General features: G+C 46.9%; 1 protein-coding gene, 1 long non-coding RNA gene and 1 pseudogene across 6 annotated transcripts in view; 1 reads left to right on the top strand and 2 right to left on the bottom strand.

Annotated features, from left to right (window-relative positions):
- LOC119243452 (core histone macro-H2A.1) overlaps positions 1–21080 on the bottom strand; it is a 78383-nt gene that overhangs the window by 7012 nt on the left and 50291 nt on the right. For 2 of the 5 annotated variants that reach the window (XM_037509271.2, XM_037509270.2), the window contains exons 5-8: positions 17611–17721; positions 10515–10614; positions 3960–4049; positions 482–656 (exon numbers count right to left, since the gene is read on the bottom strand). In XM_037509271.2, coding sequence (XP_037365168.1) covers positions 482–656; positions 3960–4049; positions 10515–10614; positions 17611–17721 — 476 coding nt within the window. Of the gene's footprint in view, positions 1–481; positions 657–3959; positions 4050–8689; positions 8781–10514; positions 10615–17610; positions 17722–21080 lie in introns of all 5 variants that reach the window. The other 3 variants (XM_037509273.2, XM_037509272.2, XM_037509274.2) reach the window with 3 other exon arrangements.
- LOC129145634 (uncharacterized) lies at positions 435–11525 on the top strand. Its single transcript, XR_008551446.1, has 3 exons — positions 435–677; positions 1217–1383; positions 11494–11525. It is a non-coding gene; the product is annotated as an uncharacterized LOC129145634 (long non-coding RNA).
- On the bottom strand, positions 13658–13725 carry LOC119243896 (U4 spliceosomal RNA; annotated as a pseudogene).

The raw sequence follows: 21080 nt of genomic DNA, 5'->3' as shown, positions 1-21080 counted from the left end.
GCGCAGACCGACAGATGGCCCAGAGAGCAGCCCTGTCTTGCCCCTGCTCTGTAAAGCAGGCACCACAATCCCTACACACACTGTCTTCGGGTTGTCCTGGAAATGGAAGGAGCTCTTAGAAGAGTCTCCCTCTCTAAGGGTTTTGCCGCTCAGGCGGTATCTCACTGGTACCCAGTGCCAGGAGCCTTTCTGCGCAGGGTGGAAGCCCCAGGCCTCTGAAACGTTCACACGATGCAAAGGGATCAGCCTACAGAGCTGCAGCCATTGGCATCCTGGGCCCATGCACTCTGTGATGACATCTGCTGTCTCAGCTGAAGGTGTGCAGTGTCCTCACCACACCACTCCCCATTGCTGAACGTCTGCATTCTTCCCTTTGTCATACTTCTAGGCTTCTGGACTAGAGCATCTTGCACCCAGCCAGCTCCCCCGTTACAGGCCAGATATACCCACAACCCATGTGCTTACAGGCTGTGAGTCCTACCTGCCGCTTCCGATGGAAGGAAACGCGATGGACTTCAGCTTCTTATCATCTGCCAGGGCCAGACAGTTCTTCACTGTCTTTTCCAGAAGTTCCTCACACTTGTCCACACCCCACACCGGACTGTTACAGTGGATCACAAACTTGGCGGGCAGGCCATGGCCTGCACTCACAGCAGCTGAAAGTGATAAGACAAAAAGTGAGTTCTGCCCCTCTGCAAATCACATGACCCGAGATGCCAAACAGACCCACATCCCACCGCAGCGTGTGTTCCTGGGCCCCCAACGGGTGTGTGTCCAGGGAGGGCTGCAGCTGCCTGCTGTGTTGGGATTCCAGCGTGAGCTGGAAAGTGCTCAGGGAACCTTGTCACTCAGGGGGAAGCCAAGGCTCACCCATTGGAAGGGTGGCAGTAGGCTGCAGCACCGCTAGGAATGTCAGCCAACATTATAGCCAGTGCTCCCCCTAGGCTCCCAGAAGGCAGCACACCATCTAACCGTCCAGATGTGTCAGAATGTTAGCAGCCTCAAATTAATAGCCTTTGGGGTCTCCTACCGCCTTTCCTCAAGTGGATTCATGTGCAGATAATTATGATGTCTCTATAAATCTCCCAGACACAGTTCAGGATCAACCTATTAGGAAAGCCACCGCTTTTAATGAGCGGCTAAGCAACCCGACTGGCGTCTCTGTTGCCTCTTCTAAGAGCTCCTGTTCAGTATTGATGGAAATATTCTTTTCTAGAAAGGAGTCATCTTTTTCCAACTATACAACTGCACAGCCAGGCCTGTCTTTCCAAGTCTGCTCCCCACCAGGGAATGTAACAGGGCAGCCCATATCACCCAGGATTCCTGTTTCAAGAGCTGCAATGCAAAGAAGGGGTTGGAGAGGCGAAAAGCGGGAGCACAAAGGTAAGGGGCAGGGGCTCTGCAGACGGCTGCCTGCTGCACGCTTTGCTCCGGCCATGTCACTGTTAGATAGTGTTAGAGTGACTGTGGGGAGTGTAGCACGGACACATTTGGGGAGACGGGGGGTGGGGTTAATCCACTGGTCTGTCCACAAGGGATCCTCTCATGAAGAGGTAAGTACTGGAGAAGGGTGAAGAAGTGAAGCAGAGCGCACAGGTCAGACACTGTGGCCGTGCAGGTGGAGCCTCCCTCCCTCCCCCTTCAGAATGAATGAGAGAGAGAAAGGGAAAGTGAGGAGAAAGAATGGGAATGAATATGCATGACAGAGGAAGGATGATGAAGAGGAAAAGAATGAGAAAACAAAGGAATGAAAGGAGGGGCCTCCCGTGGCGGTGCAGCAGTTGCTGGGCTGGGAGGCCGCCCGCAGCCTCTGCAGCGCCAGTTGGCTCCCCAGCCACAGGCGAGGGTCCAAAAAAAAAAAAAAAATTGAAAGGATGAATGCAAGAAATAAAAGATGGAAAGAATGAGAGAACAAAGGGAGGACTGAATGGAGGAGAGAGAATGAATACACGCACAAAAAAGGAAGAAAGAGGGGAGAGAGCATGAATGGGAGAGAAAAAAATGAAAGAATGAGAGGAACGAGAAAGGATAAAATCATGGAAAAGCACACACGTAAGGAGGAAAGAGAATGAAGGACTGCATGAGAGGACGGACGGACGGGAAGAGTCAGATGCACGCGGGAGAGGATGACGTGAGTGTGCAGGGGGAGGGTGAACGCATGTGAGGAGGAGAACACATGAAGCGATGAAGGGAAAACGAGGGAAGACAAAGGAAGACGACATGACTGGAATGAGCGGAAGGACGAGGAACTGTGCAAGCGTGAAGGCCTGCAGGGGAGAAAAAGGGAGCGCGAGAGCCAGAAACTACAACCATGAAAGAACCACCCACCACCTTAGGAAAGACTTTATGCTGCAACCAAATACTGTTTCCTCACTTTTATACCTATGTATTATGTATCTATTCTATATACATATTATGCATAGATAATGATAGACATAGAAATAGTTGTCTCATAGCATTTGGCATCTCAATTTTTTTTTTCATTAATCTCAACATTTACAGAGGAATAGTGTTGTCAGGTTTGACATCCCTTTAAGAAAAGCAGCCCAGACATTGGTCTCATGCACAGTGATAAAAGATCAGACCAAGGTCTTTGACTATGATGCATTGAGACAAAAACAAGGTCATGTGCCACACCAAAGCACCACACATGGACCTCGCTTTTCTGAAGTAAGGGATTGCTGCTTCTCTACCAATTACTTAATTCATGATTGAGACACCAAATCATAAAATTAGCCCACTCTTTGACACCAATCTAGTGCAACATCACCTTTAGACCCTCTCTAAAATTAACCCCCCAAAAAAGGTTGACACCTTATTACTGAGCCCCCCGTGTTTCTCATGTTGTGTATCCCCCACCCCATCCACAGGAGTGAATAAGTCCCCGGATGAGCAGCAGTGATGAGGGGTCGGCTGCAAGGTCTGATTCAAGAGAAGCCTCATTCTACTCTTAAGGACGATGGTGGCCTTGAACTTTCTGGTCTTTCTCTTCCCCCATAGTCTCACTTAGAGTCCATGAGAACCACCAATTCACTCTACAGTATTAGGCACCCCTGGAATGTCAAAGCAAATTAATGAACTTTGGGGTGTCATAAATTCTCAACTATCATAGACAATGTGAAGTTCTCTGGGAACAAAAGATAATATCCAAACTCTAATTCTGCCCCTGTGACAGGTGGATTGGATGGTTGCCGAGTAGCAGGAGGGAAGGGAATGGAGAAGTGACAGGATTCCAACATCTGAGTCAGCCTCAGAACAGGACATGCCTGACACCCAAGCCTGAATGACAGCACACCATCAATAGAGTCTAAAGATGATGCCAGCTTAAAAAGAGCTGCTGTTACTGTGAGGATGAAACCTCACCCATTATTTTCTGAATGCAGCTTAGGAGATCAACCCTCACTGACCTATGACCTCTTGAGAAACACAAAATTAGAAGACTTCCTACTGGTAAAATGGCATCGGAATCAGCAGGTGACAAGATTAACTGGGCATAAAGGTCCAGATCAAAGTGTGGTCTCAGACTCAGCCCACAGTGCTCACTAAAGTTTCTGGTGTCTGAGGAAGATGGACAATCGCTTACTCCCTATATCTGGGAAGGAATAATTTGTAAATGACAAACATGTACGTTTTTTCCAATAAAAGTATATGTGGCTGAAAGAAAATTATTAATTTGTCTCTCTCACTACTCTTAAATTTGCCAAATTTGGTTTCTTTAATGCCTTCAAATTTGAGATCTATCCAAGCAACATTCAGAATCTATTTAAGGTAATAAAAAAAGAAATTGGGAAGGCAACTCTCCTAACTGTTAAGTTCCCCCTGACAACTGAACAGACTTACCTCCATCTCAGAGATACATCTGCTTTGCCATGGGCCTCTCAATTCTAAGCCGCCTCATAAAATGATTTCCCCAATACTGCAGGGGCCACACCAAATCAGCTCAGCATGCCCCACCTCACCTCCAGCTACTTCCAAAGGCCCGTTCTTTTTCCGGAGTTCCAGAACAGCTTCCACAAACTCCTTGCCACCTTTCTTCTCCAGCGTGTTCCCTAGACAAGGACAGAGCAAGGTCAGACTGCCGTTTTGTATCTTGGGGCACACACAGACACTTAGCATGTCAGGTGATTACATACTTCAAATGATCTCACCAGCTAAATTTCCATACCATTGCAAAATAGGAACTAAGCCTTGGCTGAGTCAGAAAAGTGAAATTTACAAAGGACTCCTCATTGGTCAGTTATCACTCCGGCACTGCTGCTCTGCCGAGCTGTCTGTGCTGCCCTTATTTACAGTGACTCAGGGTGTCCTGGATGGCCAGTGACGCGAGGGAGAAAAGAGATGCCTGTGCTTTGCAGGCACGCCTGTCCTGCTGCTTTTCATCAGCCTGAGAAACCAGATGGTGCTGGCTTTCAAGGCTGATGCCTCCCCTGAATTTTCTCCTCTGGGGAGAACCCCCAAATAAGGAGGTTTTAGAAGAAGCATACCATGTTCCCATCAAGCAGCTAGCTCTTGGCAGCAGGCCCAGGAGAAAGTGTTCATATCTGTCCACCTTTGGACCAGCAGTTTTACCATGCTTTGTTCCTATTTTGCAGCTCTGGTGTCATATGCAAATACAAAAAAAAAAAAAAAAAAGGCCTCAGACAGTATGACAGTATTTTCTTAATCACATTAATGATTCATAATCATCTTAGGTAAAGAAGAGCAACATCCGAAGCAGAGCTTAAAGATGAGCTGGTACTATGTAAAAGCTCAGGAAGGAGGATGACTCTCCAGGAGCAGATTTAAAACAAAAGCTCCAATGGCTGGGGGACACTGTGTTTTTCGATTTGAGGTAACTTGCTAAATCAGTTCCTGCTGTCAAGTTCCCAAACAAGATTAACAACGTTGAACGAGGTTTGGGTCAAATATCTTATTGACAGCAGTAGCCTTAAAAGTTTGACCAGAATGGGGTCTAAGTCTTCCTTAAGCTCTGATTCTTCAGTTTTGCATATTTTAAAGTACTTTTCCTCGCAAGAGGATAAAATACTCCCCTTAAGATTCACCATTTGTCTTGGAAAATTCAAGGTGCACCTGGCACATTCTGGTATGGGTCGGTCAGGGTGCAGTGGAAGGCACCAGCCCAAATTCTCTTTGGAGTCACCCTGTAATGACTAGGTCTGCTCATCTCGGAGAAACCTGCCTCCCTTTGAATACTGGTTCTAGACGGGTCAGCTAAGCCCAGACATTATCTGGAAGGAAAAGCACAGTCTGGGCACTGTTACAGATAAGACAGAACCAAGGGTAGTGGGCGATAGTGCCTGTGAGTCACCCCAATGGAGGAAGCCTGGGGTGCATAAAAGAACATGAGCCCCAAGGAAGTGCCGGCTAAGGCCTGGCTTTCAGAAAGCCCACCTGAGGATACTTGGGGTGAGGCCCAGCATCCCTCGTCACTGGCCCCTTAGGCATGCCCTCATTCCTTCACCTGTCTTGGAAAGCAGCTAGGGAGGCTTTAAAAGACAGAGGTGTCAGGAGGGAGAACACATCCGCTCCAGAGACTTTTCCCCCGCTGCTCCAGCAGCCTTGTGCTTGAGTGAGATCTCAGCATGAGAGAAAGCAGCTGATGGGCTTGAGAGGGGGGAGGCTCAGGGCCTCCTGAATCAGTTCCACCCCCAGAAAGTGGAGACTTTGAGTATACAACCCAGGTGAGACCTGATTGCAGGTTCACCTGAAATAGGCATGCAATGGAGAAAAATGGATCTACAGGTTACAGTTGCTGCATCCCACACTGTCTTCACTGCGCCGTAACCTCTTCTCCAGCTTAAGGGAGAGAAGCAGGCTCAAGCAAAACTATTTCAAGTCCTCATTCTCTATCAAATCTAATCCTGAGGGAGAACTGGGAGACTTGAAAGGTAAAGTGAAATTAGTACTGTATGCACACTACAACTCCTTTCTAAAATATAAAATATTCCCTAAGAAAATGGGCTGATTTATAATTAGCATATATATCAATAATAATCTTAGGAAGAGTGTTTACTTTAAAATCTTATAATTTTGTTTTAATTAGAAGTGAAAAATTTGCAAGTTACACTGAACGCATTTCCCCAACTTAAAAACTGAACCCTAAGATTGCAGGCAATAAACCCAGTCAGGACTGGACTCCTCCACACACATATGTATTCACATGTTCATGTAGACACACATGTACTTTTTAACAAGAAACAGGCCCATTTCAACTGTATTGTCAACACCCAATGTAAGACTCTTGTTTTTTTTTTTTTAGGCTTAACTTCAGGGTTAATCGTAAAGCAATTGGCTTATTTGCCCCCAAGCATAAACAGGTGTTACTCCCATAAGAACAAGGACATTATTTCATGCTTAGAAAGCAGGCATAAGTATCAGTGTTCAAAACAGCCTAAGCGAAAATTTAGGCTTGGACAAATGTCAGGCTCAGCCTGTGGTCTATTTCACTGTTAGAAAGAACTTGGGATGGGTAAAGTTAATCACTGGGGCTAAGCATTCCTGCACTAGCATTCCTTCTTCCAGCAGTCTCGGGACTCAGGAATTTACACCAAATATGAGAAATGGAGTGATTATGTCCTAGCTTCCTCTTTTCCCCTCTCACACATCAAAGTGGGAGCTGGAACCAATTGACACCATGTGCGAATCTGGTTCATCAACGTTTTGGTACTGTAAGAGCTGTCTGGGGTCAGTACTAGTTTGGGCTGGTTCACTGGGCAGAAAGAGCACAGAGGCCTGCTTCGGAAGACCTGGGTTCCAGTCCTGGTCCAGTCTTTCCTCCTCAGCTGGTTGGGGTGTTTGGACCCGCTGAGGTTTTTTCAGCTGTGGCAGTGTGAGTGAGGTCATGGGAATCAGCCTGGGGCCCAGGTCACTCACATGTCACCAAGGCTAATCATGTCCATCAGTGGGTTGAGGGCGAGCAGGTCACAGGGAAAAGCAGCAGCACTGCCACTATTCAAATGAGACCAAGTCCAGTCAAGTTTAGAAGGACTGGGTACTTCTGGGAGGGCATGGTTAGCTCTGCTTGTTACTCCCCAGCTGCCTCCTGCCTCTTCCCAAAGCCTCCAGATCTCCCTCCTGGCGGGACTACCCCTGCTGAGCACACACCTCCCATGGCCACAGTGGAGCCAGCTGGCGTCTCTCCTTGGGACTGGGTAAGATACTTTGCCTGGGCAGTCCATCATTTCCATCGCATCCAAAGTCCTGGATGGCAGGATGAGCCCAGGCCTTAGTCACTATTGGCTGAAAGATAACCCCTTAGCTGCTTGTCTATTTTTCTTCAAATAAATACTTCCCTTCCATTAAGTTTTCATTTGGCTTAAGAAAGCAGCACTCTCTTAAATTGCCCAACTTAGGAATTCTTAAAGTCCTTCAAAATCTTGTGAAAGGGCAGCTTATTTTAATTGCCGACAGCCTGATTGCATTTTGTCCTGCAGGCTTGGCAGATCCCAACTTTCCACTCACTTTGTCTTTCTTGCTATGTCCAACATCTGAAATGCCCAGGAGAGCAATTAGGCCAAGTCACAGTGGCGGGCTGTGAACAGCAAGAATTGCTAGTGACACTGAACAGAGCTGGATGGTCAGACTGTTAGGTTGCCAGCGTCCAGGACACTCACGAAAACACTAATGGTCTCATCCTTCAAGTTACTTCACTCTTGCGCTTATCAGGAATGAGTCCATTCTCTTTGGAAGTTGGTGTTTGAACCTACACTCAAAATGCTGCTCTCGGCACCAGCACCTCCAGGGCAAAAATCAGACACCTAAGAGCAAGAGCACATAGTAAGCCTCAACCATGAGCCACTCACAGCACAAGCTGCTCTGCTTAGATTACTCAATGTAATCTCATCATTACCACTATTTTACAGGCAGGGAAACTGAGGCATCAGGGAGCTCAGTGACTGCCCAAACCCCACCACCAATAAATGGCAGGGCTTGGACTCAAGCTCCTTCTACAGTGCTTCAAACATGTTTTTTTTGCCATCACACCTGGATGCCTCTTCGCCCTGTAAGTGCCTTAGCCTGTTCCTCAGGCAGGGCCCTACCTGACGCCATTGCTCAATTCTAGAGAGGCAGCCTAGGCACCCTGAGTGTTCTCTCTGCCTTGCCCACCCTCATCTATCTAAGGCCAGAAGCCAGCTAACACTTTCAAGGCAGCTGCCAGAGGACAGAAAGCTGCCTTCTGGTTGAGGAGAAGGTAAGAGAAAATTACAGAAGAACTGCCGTATGCAACGAGATCGTAAGGCCCTTTCCAGGATGGACAGGCTTCGGACAGATGTCCTGGGAGTAGAGACCTATGCACAGGCATCCCTGTCTCTGGTCCACAGAAGGCCGGGAAGTGGTCTTGAATACCACGTGGCCCATAGGTCTGCACCCCCCACCCCCCAGCTCCTCAGTCAGGTGGGAACCCAGTCTCCAACAAAGCTGTGCCTCGTGCAGCAAATAAAGAAACGATGTTGAATGAACCAGACCCCAAACCAGAAGTGTGCCCGATTGGGAGCTGCAGGATGCGCCCTGGCTGACAGCTGACAGTATTGCTCATGTCAGCACCCGGGGACGGGAGACCTTGGGAAGGTCAGGACAGCTGGAAGTGTGAAATGAATGCAGCCCTGCATAGCTGTCAAAGGATCAAGCTGTCTGCGGCGGCCGACTGACCATGCACACACACACTCGGCAGCACCCGGCTAGGCATTACCTACTTCACCACCGGTGTAGAAGTCAGTGTTTGTCGGGTGAACGACAGCATCACTGTCGATCGAGGCAATGTCAGCCTGTACAACTTGCAACTATAACAGGTAAACAAATGTATATCAACTGTGTTGGACCGAGACCCACGCACAGGCACATTTACTAACGCCCCAATGGCAGGGCTGGCCTACCTGGTCGATTCCAACATTTGAGCCAAAGGGGCAATCAGTCCACGGAGTGTGCGCACATGTGGATGGGGGTGAGGAGAGGAGGAGGAGGAGGAGGAGGAGGAGGAATATTAAATGTGACATGTTTAAATTAAACATTCGAATGACAAGTCCAAAAAAAAAGAGAAACACACATGAGATCATTTCCAAAGGTTAAAAGAAATAACAAAACAACAAATGCCCATTTCACTTCGCAAAAGCCTATAAAACTGGCACCCCACTGAGAAGGCTACTAAAACATGGCATCTGTTTTTAAAGAAAATGTGGACTATCAGGCCAACCAAAACAACCAGTTTCTCCATTTTGTTGGCAATGGTGACTGCACAGATTTCCCTTTTTATTCTTGTGATATTCATCACTTTGTCTACCTGCAAGGGCCATCTCCTGAAAACCGAATAAGAAGTACAGGTCATGAGCAGAGGTGTGCCTTTCATTTTCCCCTCCTCAATGTGCGGAAAGTACTTTTTCCAGGCCTACCTCTTATTCTGGCCAATCTCACTGCTATGTATTTTAGATAGAACATTCTTGCTTTTTCTAGATTGCGGTCTTCGGGTGTTTTTGTTGTTGTTGTTTTTTTTTTTTTTTTAATAAAGGCTCTGTGTAAGGTAGTGGGAACACAAGTTTAACCAGGGCATTCTTGAATTTCAGTCCCCATGTCTTCACCCCCTGTTGTTCCCAGTCGGTGGGTCAGGCCTGGACTCTGGAGTGAGCACCTCTGCCCTTGTCCAATGAAGGTGGGAACTATAGGCCTATGAAGCAAGCGAGGTCAGCATCAGACACCAGGCTGCCTTGCTGGGCGCCTGTGCAGCCTGTCAGCCCTGGCAAGGCTTACACCTACGAGGACAGAGCCTCTGTTGTGCCCCCAGAGCTGACGGTTCCTCTCTGCAAAGAGTGGGCCACAGACTGGGACACCTGAGGCCAACCTCGAAGCTTACCCTGGCCATCCCCCCGAGCAGGGAGACACCATGGCTTGCAGGGGGCAGGGGCAGAGTTTTCCTCTGCAGGAACTTGCTCAGAAAGACATACTGCCCTTCTGTTTAATATCATCCTCTAGCCAAATACTTCATTTAGTTGGTACTCAGTTACATGCTGTTTTCAGCTGTATTAAAAAAAAATTGAAGTGATAGGAGGTGGTGAATTTGGGGAAAACCAATTTGCTGGTAGATTAGTCAGTTTAATGGCATAGTGACGCAGCTCAATTCCCCCCGACCCCCACCTTTTCAAGTCATTTCTAATGAAGGCCTAAATGGAGAAACTATCATTTTGTAGTTACCTGAGATTTTTTTCAGTTCTAAAAACAAATTTTAAAAAAACACATTGAAAAAAATCCCCCCCAAGTAACCAGCAGTCAGTTTGATCGTTATGGAAGAGAATTTAAATGGCAGTATATTTACAAACAAGGGGAAAATATCCAATCGCACTTCCTGAAATATCATTAGTTATTTCCCATTTGGAATGGCCTGGGGTGAGCAGACATTCACCCTGAATTCGTAACCTTGGATTTTGGCTGAACCATCTTCAGTTTGAGAAAACGGAGAGCCTAAATTCTGGGTTCCATAACTTTTCATCTGACAGCTGGTGGTGCCAAACCCCATCCCCAATTACCTAGGTCATCTTTAAGGTCAATGTCAGCATTGGTAGGATTGATTATGGCCTCCACCTCAAAGCCGGCTAAATTACTGATTTCACTGTGAATAAGGTTCAGCTGAAAAGAAAAGCATGAGGTGGGAAATAACAGGACAGCTGGGAAGTCACAGAGAAGTGAGCCGTGGGACATAGATGAAGGGCAGTGGACACCCAAGTGCACTGGGCACAAAGGTGAATTATGGAGTCACTGGCTAAAATGAGTCCATTTCAAACAAAAGACTCAAATGCCGCTTGGGATGCTGAAAGGGAGTAGCTAGGCTGAGGTTTCAGAACTGTTGGGTGATGCCTGGGGCAAAAGGCAGGCTAAGCCACACTGGGCTGGAAGAATGACTTCCCTTTAAAAGAACTGATCTGAGGACCAAAGTAAAGCAGTTGTCAGGACGCATTACTGGGGCGGGGGTAGGATATGTGGGTGTCTCCCCTTCTGAGTGCCAGGATGAGCAAGTCCTAGCTGGTTTGAGCAAACCTCCAGTAGCCTGGCCACCTCCTACATGTGTCTGTGGGTCCCCATGCCACTGACTACTGGCTGGCTCCCTGCTCCGGGGTGGCAAGGAGCAAGAATAATCCGTTACTGAGTAACATCTAATTTTACCTGCCTACCTGTCATGTAATGCTGAAGTTCTGGTGAAAGCCAGGGAGAGAAACAGCAGTTCTCTGGCAAGACAATGCGTCCTTTAAACTGTTTTCAATCTGTTCTGAGTTCACTCTGAGGTTCAATGAGTTGAGCATTTCCCCTGAGTTCTAGCAATACCCAACCAACAAGCTCTTTATGGAGACCCCCTAAATATCCTCCCTCCCCACTGTTATTCCTCTGCCATATGGAGCCTCAGTCATATTTTTGGGATCCTGAACCCTGGACTTGGCTGTCAGAGGGGCCAGGGAATGGGCTGTCCTAGGACCTTGGTCCTGGGTCTGATCTTCCCCTTCCTGTTTTTAGGAAGAAGCACCTGAAGCAAAGGGGGCCACACAACACTCCATCTCTTTGAAGATTCTCATCTTCACTGTCAAATTCCAGAGAGCTGCAGGAAAGAGCTATGCCTATGCAGCCCCTGGAGGAGCTGGTGCCCAGGACCGAACTGTGAGCCAGGCTGGGAGAGCCCCGCAGCCCTCAGGGCCTCTGTCCAGGAGCTCTCTCCTGGGAGGGGTATGGGAAGGTAGGCTCTTGGCAGCTGAGCTCCAAGTCTCTGAACTCTTGGGGCCAAACATTTGGTTGAAAACCAAACCAAACCAAACCCTGACACACTCTAAGCATCAGAAATAGAAACCTACATCTTTGATTCTCAAAAATGGGATCTGCTTAGACTAAGTCATCCTTTGTAAGATAGCAATTGTGGAAATAAAGTTGGTCTCAAGGATTCTGGCTAGGCCCTGCCATACAGCAGTGACCCTCATTTTTAATTAGACTCCAAGAGAAACAAGGGACAAGTTTCCACTGCTTGGACTTTCTGGGTAATGGTTCCCAGTGCTGCAGGATGATTTAGGGGCCACCACATCCCTGAGGGGTGGAGGAAGTCCATTTGGGTGCTCTCACGCTGCTAAGCTCTCAGAAGCACAGGGGTACCAAGGCAAAAAAGGCAAAAAGAGACAAGCACAAGGGCCTGGGCATTAACGTCTATGCTCAGAGAGAAGGGGTGTGGGTGGGCACAGACTAGTGTCTCAAATTGACAAATCAGTGCTCGGGACAAGGGAAAGGGCTGATTAGGACATCTAGTACGCACTGCATTTGACTTCAAGGCAAATGCTGTTGATGAAAACTCATAATGTGGTTGAAAGTCCCCTCTCCCCAACAAAAAAAGCCCCCCACTCTGAAGGAGCAGGAAGCTGTTGGGGGGAAAAAGGGAAGAAAAACACACCGCTTGGAATGGCATGGATGAGTCTACTCATAAGACATCTATGAGACTCCTTTTTTGTTTAAAAATTATGCATATCTAAATTTTTTAAATCCACACTATTTTTTTCAATTATAGAGATGTTTCTGGATTTGTTTCAGAAATGCATTATTGGAAAATCAGCTATTTCCTTGACTCTGATCCAAGCATCCAGAAGACCTCTGTCTCTGCCTACCCGGGAGATCTGCTCCTGTGGAGGCACATGGGCCTCATGGGGAACCTGTCAGGCTTCAGGGCTTTGCTAAAGTGAAGGTGGGGCAAACAGAGCTCAGCCTCTTCCACCTTCCCCAGCTCACTCCAGCTCACTGCCTTGCCTTCCCGTCTGACCACAGGCAGCCCCACTCTGGAGGTACCAACTCCTGCACCTCGAGGAGCCACTACAGCCAGAACTGAGAATCATAACTCATCAGGGGCTACTTCACACACCCAACTCTGACGACAGCCTAGAAGAGTGACTCCCCAAGTTTGCTCTGCTGTGTGCCGGGCTCAGGGAGCCCTCGGGGGAGGAGCTGAGTCAAGCAGCAGTTGTGCTGCTATTAAATACCTACAATACATAAATGTATTTACGAAAAATCCTTGACTATGAAGATTTTGGGGGGAGGGGGCATGTCTGTGTGCTTGGGAGGACTAGGTGGGGGGGACAGGAAAAATGCTTTAGGTACTTTGGAAAGACAAATGGGTCAACACTTGGCTTGGGCAGAAGCCAACAGTGAAGATGGTCATGAATGGAGACAGCGGCTGCCAGGGCAGAAGAAACCCATGAGCATGTGTATGGGTCATGTATGTGCATGTCTGAAATGATGCCACTGTCCAGTGAACACACAGGAATAGGCCCAGATACCAAGTCCTAGGGGGTCCCAGTAGCCTAGCCTGGGTCCAGTCCAGGGGCTTCTCAGTCAGGCAGGCATGTGGCTGTCTCTAGAGAACAAGCCCCTAAACAGCATGGGCATCTGTGGGCCAGAAAACTCATTCTGGGGAACTGAAAATTCCCAAATTTAGATGATGTTCTAGAAAGGAGGAGGATGATTATCTATTCCAGTATTTAGATAAGGTAACTACTTCCCTGTCTTCTCACCGGGAAAGGTGAAAAGCTAAGAGTTAAACCATGGCATGGGGAATGAAAAATATCTGTAAAGATACTGTGGTCTGAGCTAATTAGAGAACTGCTTAAAGGGACCCGGATGGGCTGCCTACTCCACCCCAAGTGCCACCATGTCTATTAGCAATAATCGCGCCTCGGATAAACCTCATTGGCTACGATACTGTCACTGCGCAAAGCTAGTGCCACCATGTCTAAAACGGTGCTCAGGTTTCTGTTGGCACACACACAGAGCTGAAACTGAGCATCAAACATCCTGACCCAAGTCTGAGATGAAATGAGTCTCCCTTAAAGCAGGGCTAACAGAGATGCCAGAGCTGAGGCGCTGAGCCTTGGCCTGGCTCAGACCTGTGGTGGCACAGAGCCCACCTGACCTTCCTGGAAGGGAGGCTGGCACCCACCCCTCAGGGCGGGTCAGGAGGCAGTCTGCCAGGGGCAGGGAGGCTGCCGCAGCTTGGAGCTACTAGACAGACCTCCAGGCATCCTTGACATGACCTACTTGGCTACAGGAAATTGTACAAGCCTAATTTTTTTTTTTGTATAATATGATCATAAATTTAGTTGTAGGAAAGGAAAGTGATTATTAAAGATTATCTGAGCAGCATGTTAAATCCAGCCTATACTTGTTAATTTTTGGTGTCTTATTTCCTAAAAGACAAGGAAGGAAGAAGAGTGGCCGGTCTCTTCTTGTGTGAGTTACATAAAATGCAATTCTTGTCCGTCCTCAAAGTCCACTTCAGCTACAGAGAATGGCAAGGGTGATGTCCTCCATAAATCTGTTACTAAATTCCTCCTGGAGGACCATGCTGTCCCTGTGGCCATGCTAGACCCACTCCTGCCCTTGCCTCTAGGATGAGAAGGGGATGCTCTATCTCTGCTATGCTACCGGCAGGCACGAGTCCTGCCTGAATTCCCCAGATGCCCAGGCCTGATGGTGACATCTGGTGGGCTTCAGGCTGGAATATGCCACACAAAGATGAGGACACATGTGGGCACTGCTGAGGCCCAGGAGCTGATTCGCTCTTCTTGGCTTCATCCATTTCCTCAAGTGTCTGAGAAGCCCACTGTCAGTCACTGGATAGAAAGTGGTGATGGCCCTTTTCTTCACTGCTGCTTCCAGCTCCCTCGCTCACTGTTCCTGGGGTGGGCTGTCGGGATCAGGGGGAGAAAACCCATGGTTTTGATGGCTGGGGAGGCACACAGACTCGCCCATCCCTCCTCACACTGTCTCCCTACTGCTTCAGATAATACTGAGCCTCCAAGGAAGACAAAGCTGTTTCCCACCACTGACAAAGGTTTATGGAAGTGCCATTGGAAATAAATCCATGAGATTTTTAAATCTCTGAAAAGAAGCCCTGAACTGCCACTGAACCACAAAGCAAACACATTTAGTTGGTTCAGATTCATAGCACTGTTTTCTTTTGGAAAACAACAATGTCTGTGACCATCGGGTAAAATCATGGAGTAATGAGCGATTACTCCTGGGACTTCACTATGTGAAATACATCATCAACAGCAATTAGGTCCCAGGCTCCTAAGCCCCGGCTGGCTGCTCCTGTGAGTAGCTTAGCAACCGGGCTTCACGGGGCTGGGCCAGCGCAGCATCACCTTTCTCCAGCCTGGCTTGCTTGCAATATTCAAGCGCTTGGTGTCATCATCACAGATGGGGAAACAGATCCAGAGAACACAGGGTACCACACAGTCATCATTTAAAAGTACCCATTTAGAAACATTTCTTAAAATCCAAGTCAAAATTATAGTCGGTAATAAAAACATTTTAAAATGTGCTTTGTGTAAAAATTCTCATGTGTCAGTTTTATGACTCCTGTCCCTTTGGCGCTCTCTGCCATGACCTGCCCCTGCCAGTAATAGCCAATGGAGGGCCAGAAAGTACGGCTTCACAACAATGCTCCCCACTGTACGCGTTCACCCTCCCTGTGCTGCAGGGGTGTGGGGCGCCAGAGAGGGAGGGTGGCTGGCACCAGAGTTTCCTATGCTGGTGCTCAGGCTGACTGAGATCCAGCTTCAGGTGGTGACCCCACATTTGGGGAGATGCCATTTATGCTGCTAAAGGGGGTCTGCAGTGCTTAAACTGGGGCTACTTACTCCTGGGTGTGAGTCTGGGGTCACTTAGCTGGAAGCACATTTAATGTGGTAGCCTGGGTTTTGTTTTCACCACTCACACTTCACTGCGAGGCCAGGAAGGGAAGCAGGTGGTGGATAGGTTTCTATAGTCCAGCCCAGTCCATATAGCTGACCATTTCACACTGGGTTCCAGTTCAACCAATCATTTCAGATTATCCCCCGCACAAAATAAGGAAACCAAACAGGTATATTAGTTTCACTGTCAAGCATACTTCTTCCACTTTCCTCTATTTCTTGGTATTAGATGGCATGTCTGTAAATGTTATCGAGCACCAGTATTTCTCTCTAACCTTTGGACTTCCTTTCTTCAACCCTGAGTGAGATATAGTCAGTATTAGCTGGATTTTTACCTTTTGGTATGTTTGCTCCTATGGCACCTGGGCATGGGGCCTAAGACCAGGCATACCCAAAATGGAGAAGATGCTGCTTGGTTGCCAAATACTTGGCCCTACAGAGGAGCTAGAAAGATGCTTGCAGCCTTGACCAAATCCCCGCTGGGGCCCCCTGCAGCAGAACCCAGATAGTGATCCAAAGATCAAGCAGGGCATCTGCATTTGTACAGACATTTGTATGGGTATGCGTGGGGTTTTTTTGGAAATATTTGAGTTCATGAAGCTATGGGCTGTGAGGCGTGATTTGTGGTTGGCTATGACCGGCAGGAAACAGCAAGAACACAAGGGAGAGACCATAGTCAGGGAGCCCAAGGGGGCAGGAGAGGAGTGAGGGAGAGGGTGACCCCAGTGGCCAAACTGTTCTGCCTGCTGAATGGGCTTCCAGGTCCTGGCTAAGTGTCTCTAGCGCACATGACACAGTTCTAAGTAGCAGGGGATTTTCACACTTTAGTTCAAACAATAGCAAGTTGGACGACAGGTCACATTAATTCTTGACGTGCTACCCAAAGGGCGTGACAGGTGTGGAAGCAGACCCAGGTGGTTGCCTTCACTGCTGCATTGAAGTTTTTAAAATAGATTTTAAAATGTTTTAAGCAAAAACTTTCAAAGCCCCAGACCTTAAGATGACAATTAGTGCTGCTTATTTTTTTTCCTTTGAAAAATGCATACAAAATACAGATAATGGTTATAAAATGTAAACTGTAATGGTTATTTTCTGGAACACCACAGGAATTGCATCATGAAAGCCTGAGTGCAATTAGTGACGGGGAGAGGGGATGGGGAAGAAGGAGCACTTGCAAGGACAGGAGCAGGAGGGCTGTGTCACTGAGAGGCAAAACAAAATCGACAGTGAGGGTTTAAAAATGATGCAGCTTCAGAACCGAGTCATGGCATATTCAAACTACACACCATTTACAATGCAGATCAAATTTACATCTACCAATGTTTGCAATAATTTTTTTAATGTTTAATTCCCTTTCTCTCCACCCCTTTTTTGATGTTCATAGAGAAATATTAATCAACTCTTATTCTCGGGTCTTAAAAGCCTTTGCATCATTTTTATTGTCAACAAAAGCGAACATCTTTTACAAAACCACGGCATCCTGGCAAAGCTTCATCACTGGGGCTGCTGAAAACATATGCCCTCTGTTAAAGCAAACCAGCGACTGGCTTGAGCAGCCATCAGGGGCTCAGTACCCCAGAAGTACCTCTGTAAACAACCCACCGTGTCCCCCAGAACGAGCGGGCTGCCTGCTCGATCCTTCCTGTTCCAGCACCAGGTTTGACTGGTTGTTTTTCTCCCCAGTGCTGGAATGCTTCTGAACACTAGCCAGGGCATCCCGCCCCTTCCTGCCAGGAGCTCGTTCCCTCTTCTGCACCACTGTCTCCTCTTCCCAGCCACCCTTTCCTCCACCCGCAGCCACCTGGCCGGAGCGGCTTCTGGGAAACCCAGGCCCTCCTTTCCACAGAAGACGCTGGTCCCCATCTGTCCCGGGGCCCAAGGGCAGACAGGCTGTGTGTGTGCTTACCTTCTGGCCGAGGAAGAGGCTCTTGGTGGAGAGGACCGTGAAGCCGTCGGCAGGCGTGCCCTCAGTGGTGCTGTCGGCACTGGCTGCTTTGCTCACTTCTCCCTGCTTCTTCTTGCACAAACAGAACAGTCGGTGTCAGGCTCACAGAGGCAGAGGCTACACAAATCTGCACATTCCTAACAGGAAGGTGACTTGCCCAGAATACTCAGAGAATACAGGAAATTAAACCATAACCAATTTTTAGCATTTCTCAAAGTGGGGAGCTGCAGGCTTATTTTGAAGTCTGAGAGTTCTATGAAGAACATTATATGCAGTTTCATTGTTTTATAATAAAAAAATACTTAAAGCCAAAACTTCACCTTACAGTAATAATTTGAACAGAACCATGATCATAAATTTGGACCCAGTAAAAATGTCTCTTAATTCAAGGTCTTCACTTCCTAGTTGGTTATACATTATTCATATTTGGGGGGGGGGGTGGACCAAACTGTTCAAGGTCATTGGCTCTCAAAAAGTGAAAAAGCAGACCAAGGACTATACCGCTTCAGCCCTTAGAGAAAGGTTCGTAGAGTGACTGCTGAGTTCATCTGTCCCCCTGGGAATCCCCTCCCCTGTAGTGGGCATATGTGCCTGCTCTTGCCAGCACCATTCAGAGTGACGTGTGGGACCCTGGGGTTCCCAAGAGGCTTCCAAAGGGTATGTAGCATAAAGAGGTTTCATTATATTTCCAGTTCCTCAACTTCCTAATGTACTTTTTCCTAAAACCGATCTGCCCTGGGAATGACTGTCACATTTGTGGTCAAGGTTCCATGCAGGCATCTCCTGCAACCACCCTCCTGCTCCCACTCACCAGAGGAAACCCTAGCACAGCATACCACGTCCAGGTAGGACGCCTATTTTTCCCAGTCTTGTCTATATCTCGGGTAAGAATTAAGCTTGTAGGGCCTCCCCTGGTGGCGCAGCAGTTGAGCGCTGGGCTGTGAAGCTGCCCGCAGCCTCTGCAGCGCCGGTTCAATCCCCGGCTGCAGGTGAGGGTCCCACATGGCGCGCAGACCTCTCCTGCCGCCCGCTGCTCCCCTCAGCAGTGTACTTCGGTCCTTCTGCCTGCTCTGCTCCCCGCTCTGGCTCTGGTGAATCCTCTCACCCTCCTGCACTTCTGACTGTACCCAGTGCTTGTATAAATAAATAAATAAATCTTAAAAAAAAAAAAAAAGAATGAAGCTTGTATTAGAAGTGGGTATTTTGGATCATTTGGGGGATTTTCTGCATTCAAATATTGTAGAGTAAAAATAGTGGGAATGATGGTAACTTTTGTTTAGACACTTCAACTTTTCCCTTTGCCCAAATATCAAAAAGTACCTCCCTGAGGGCAGGTACAGAAAGAGAAAATCAAGAAAGTAGGACATGGCCACGCTTGTACCTTATTTGCCCATTTAGGATTCAAATTCTTTAACATTAAAACTTTTTATTTACATTGAAAAACAATGTTTAATTTTGCCGACTGCTTTAACAATAAGGACTATATTGGCATTTACATGTATGGCTAGCCTTGAACATTTCCTGTAAACTAAATGAGCTAAGTCTGCATCTCCAAAGATTTTCATCCAAATGCTAAGACAAAGAGCATTTTATTGAGAAATATGGTATTACCAAAGATGCATTAAAATTATCACTATTTTGATACTTGGAGAGTATCAGATTTGACAAGCAAAAGAGAAACAATTACATGGTAAGTCCTAATGCCTGTTTTGATATACTTTGCAGGAAACAAGAAAAAGAAAGGCTGGATGACAAACCCTTTCGCAAGTCAGATGTTTCTAATTCCGTGCTTTCAACAAAACTGAAGAAATAACAAATTGAGTGAAGAGGCACTAGAGCATTACAGAACAAAATGCTGAAGTTGGTGAATAGTGATGTACCAAAACGCTTTCTTAGTTGTGATGAAAGTTTGAGGTTTTGAAAGGTGTTTACAACAGGGAAACTGGGTGAGGGATACACTGGAACTCTCTGTACTATCTTTGTAACTGCTCTGCAAATCTAAAACAATTCTAAAATAAAACATTTATTGAGACAATCTGATGACAGATTATTATGTAATTGTGGTCATATAATTCAGAAAGAGTTCTGAGGATTGAGTGATGTTGCTATAACAAAATCCTTTCCATTTCCACTTAATTACTTTTGTGAACTAGATTTTCCAGGCACTTATACCTATAAATATATAAAAATAGGAGGTTGAATTTTGTCTCATATTAGCAATAATTAACATTCATCTTAGGATACATCAGTTGATTAAATAAAAAATACATCTACATCCATCCTATTAAGAGATACAGTTTGAAGAAATTTTACTTCTTAATAGTAAAATTTGTAAAGTATTGTTGTGTATTGGTAATAAATGTGGTTAACTATCCAATCCTGTAGAGTATATAACATTTAGTGCTTTTATAATCACAGAAATTTTTGCAAAATAAAGTTAAATTTGTATAATTTTCTATGGGAATTAATAAAATAAGCATAAAAATGTATCCCATAGAATAAAGTCTCATGGGGAAAATGGAAGGGAAATAAAGTATCGGGAGAAAAATAATGTAAATTTTCTGTTAAACAAGAGCCTGTTGGTCAGAGGCAAGATGTCAGCATAGGAAGAGCCTGAATTAACTTCTCAGGGACACACCAAGCATACACCAACATATGGAGTAATTCCCCTGCAAAAGAACTGACTGTCAGCTGAACATCTCCATAACAAAAGAATGAAGAGCCACATCAAAATGAATAGAACAGCCAGAGCAGGTCTCACAGAGAATCCCATCCCAGCATGGTGATCCACCATGGGGAGGGATGTTACAAGGCGTGACCACCTCCTTGAGGAGCAAGGAGTTGTGCCCCACATCAGACACCCCAACCATTGGAACCACACCGAAGAGACAGAACCCCAAAATGTCTGGATGTGAATTCCAGTGGGGGCATGCATACAGGGCAACCTCTGGAGAACTGAGAAACTTTTTTAACAGGGTCTACATACAGAATCACTACCCTACGACACAGTGTAGAGGCAGCAGTCTGACAACAGGGGCCAGTTGGGACATTTTCCAGGGAAGGAAGTGCTGGCAGGTGCCACTGTTTTCTTTACACTTCCTGCCCACCTTGCTGGTGAGAACAGGTGTGTGGGTATACATGGAAGCAGTATTCCCCTGCTGAACTGCAAAGTCTGATATGAATGAATGGCTAGTAAGGCTACAGATGCAAACAGTCAAAGCCATTGGTGAGCCCCAACCCCTGCACTCACCTTCCAGTTGCCTTGGTGAAGTCCTGAATACACCACACCCTCCTGTACTAGCCCACAGCATAGCTAAAACCTCAGGTGCAGGCCCCCTGACTGCCTGGCCTTGGTAGCCAGGGGGACTTAGGTTCCTGGGTTCTGCTGGACTATGACAATTGGAATGGAAAGTCTTGAAGACTGTCATCCC

The sequence above is a fragment of the Talpa occidentalis genome, unplaced genomic scaffold (genome assembly GCF_014898055.3).
Source record: "Talpa occidentalis isolate TD23 unplaced genomic scaffold, MPIMG_talOcc4v2.1 talOcc4.13, whole genome shotgun sequence".
Taxonomy (NCBI): domain Eukaryota; kingdom Metazoa; phylum Chordata; class Mammalia; order Eulipotyphla; family Talpidae; genus Talpa; species Talpa occidentalis.
The sequence above is the reverse complement of the archived record's forward strand: the minus strand, read 5'-3'. Positions and strand labels throughout refer to the sequence as shown.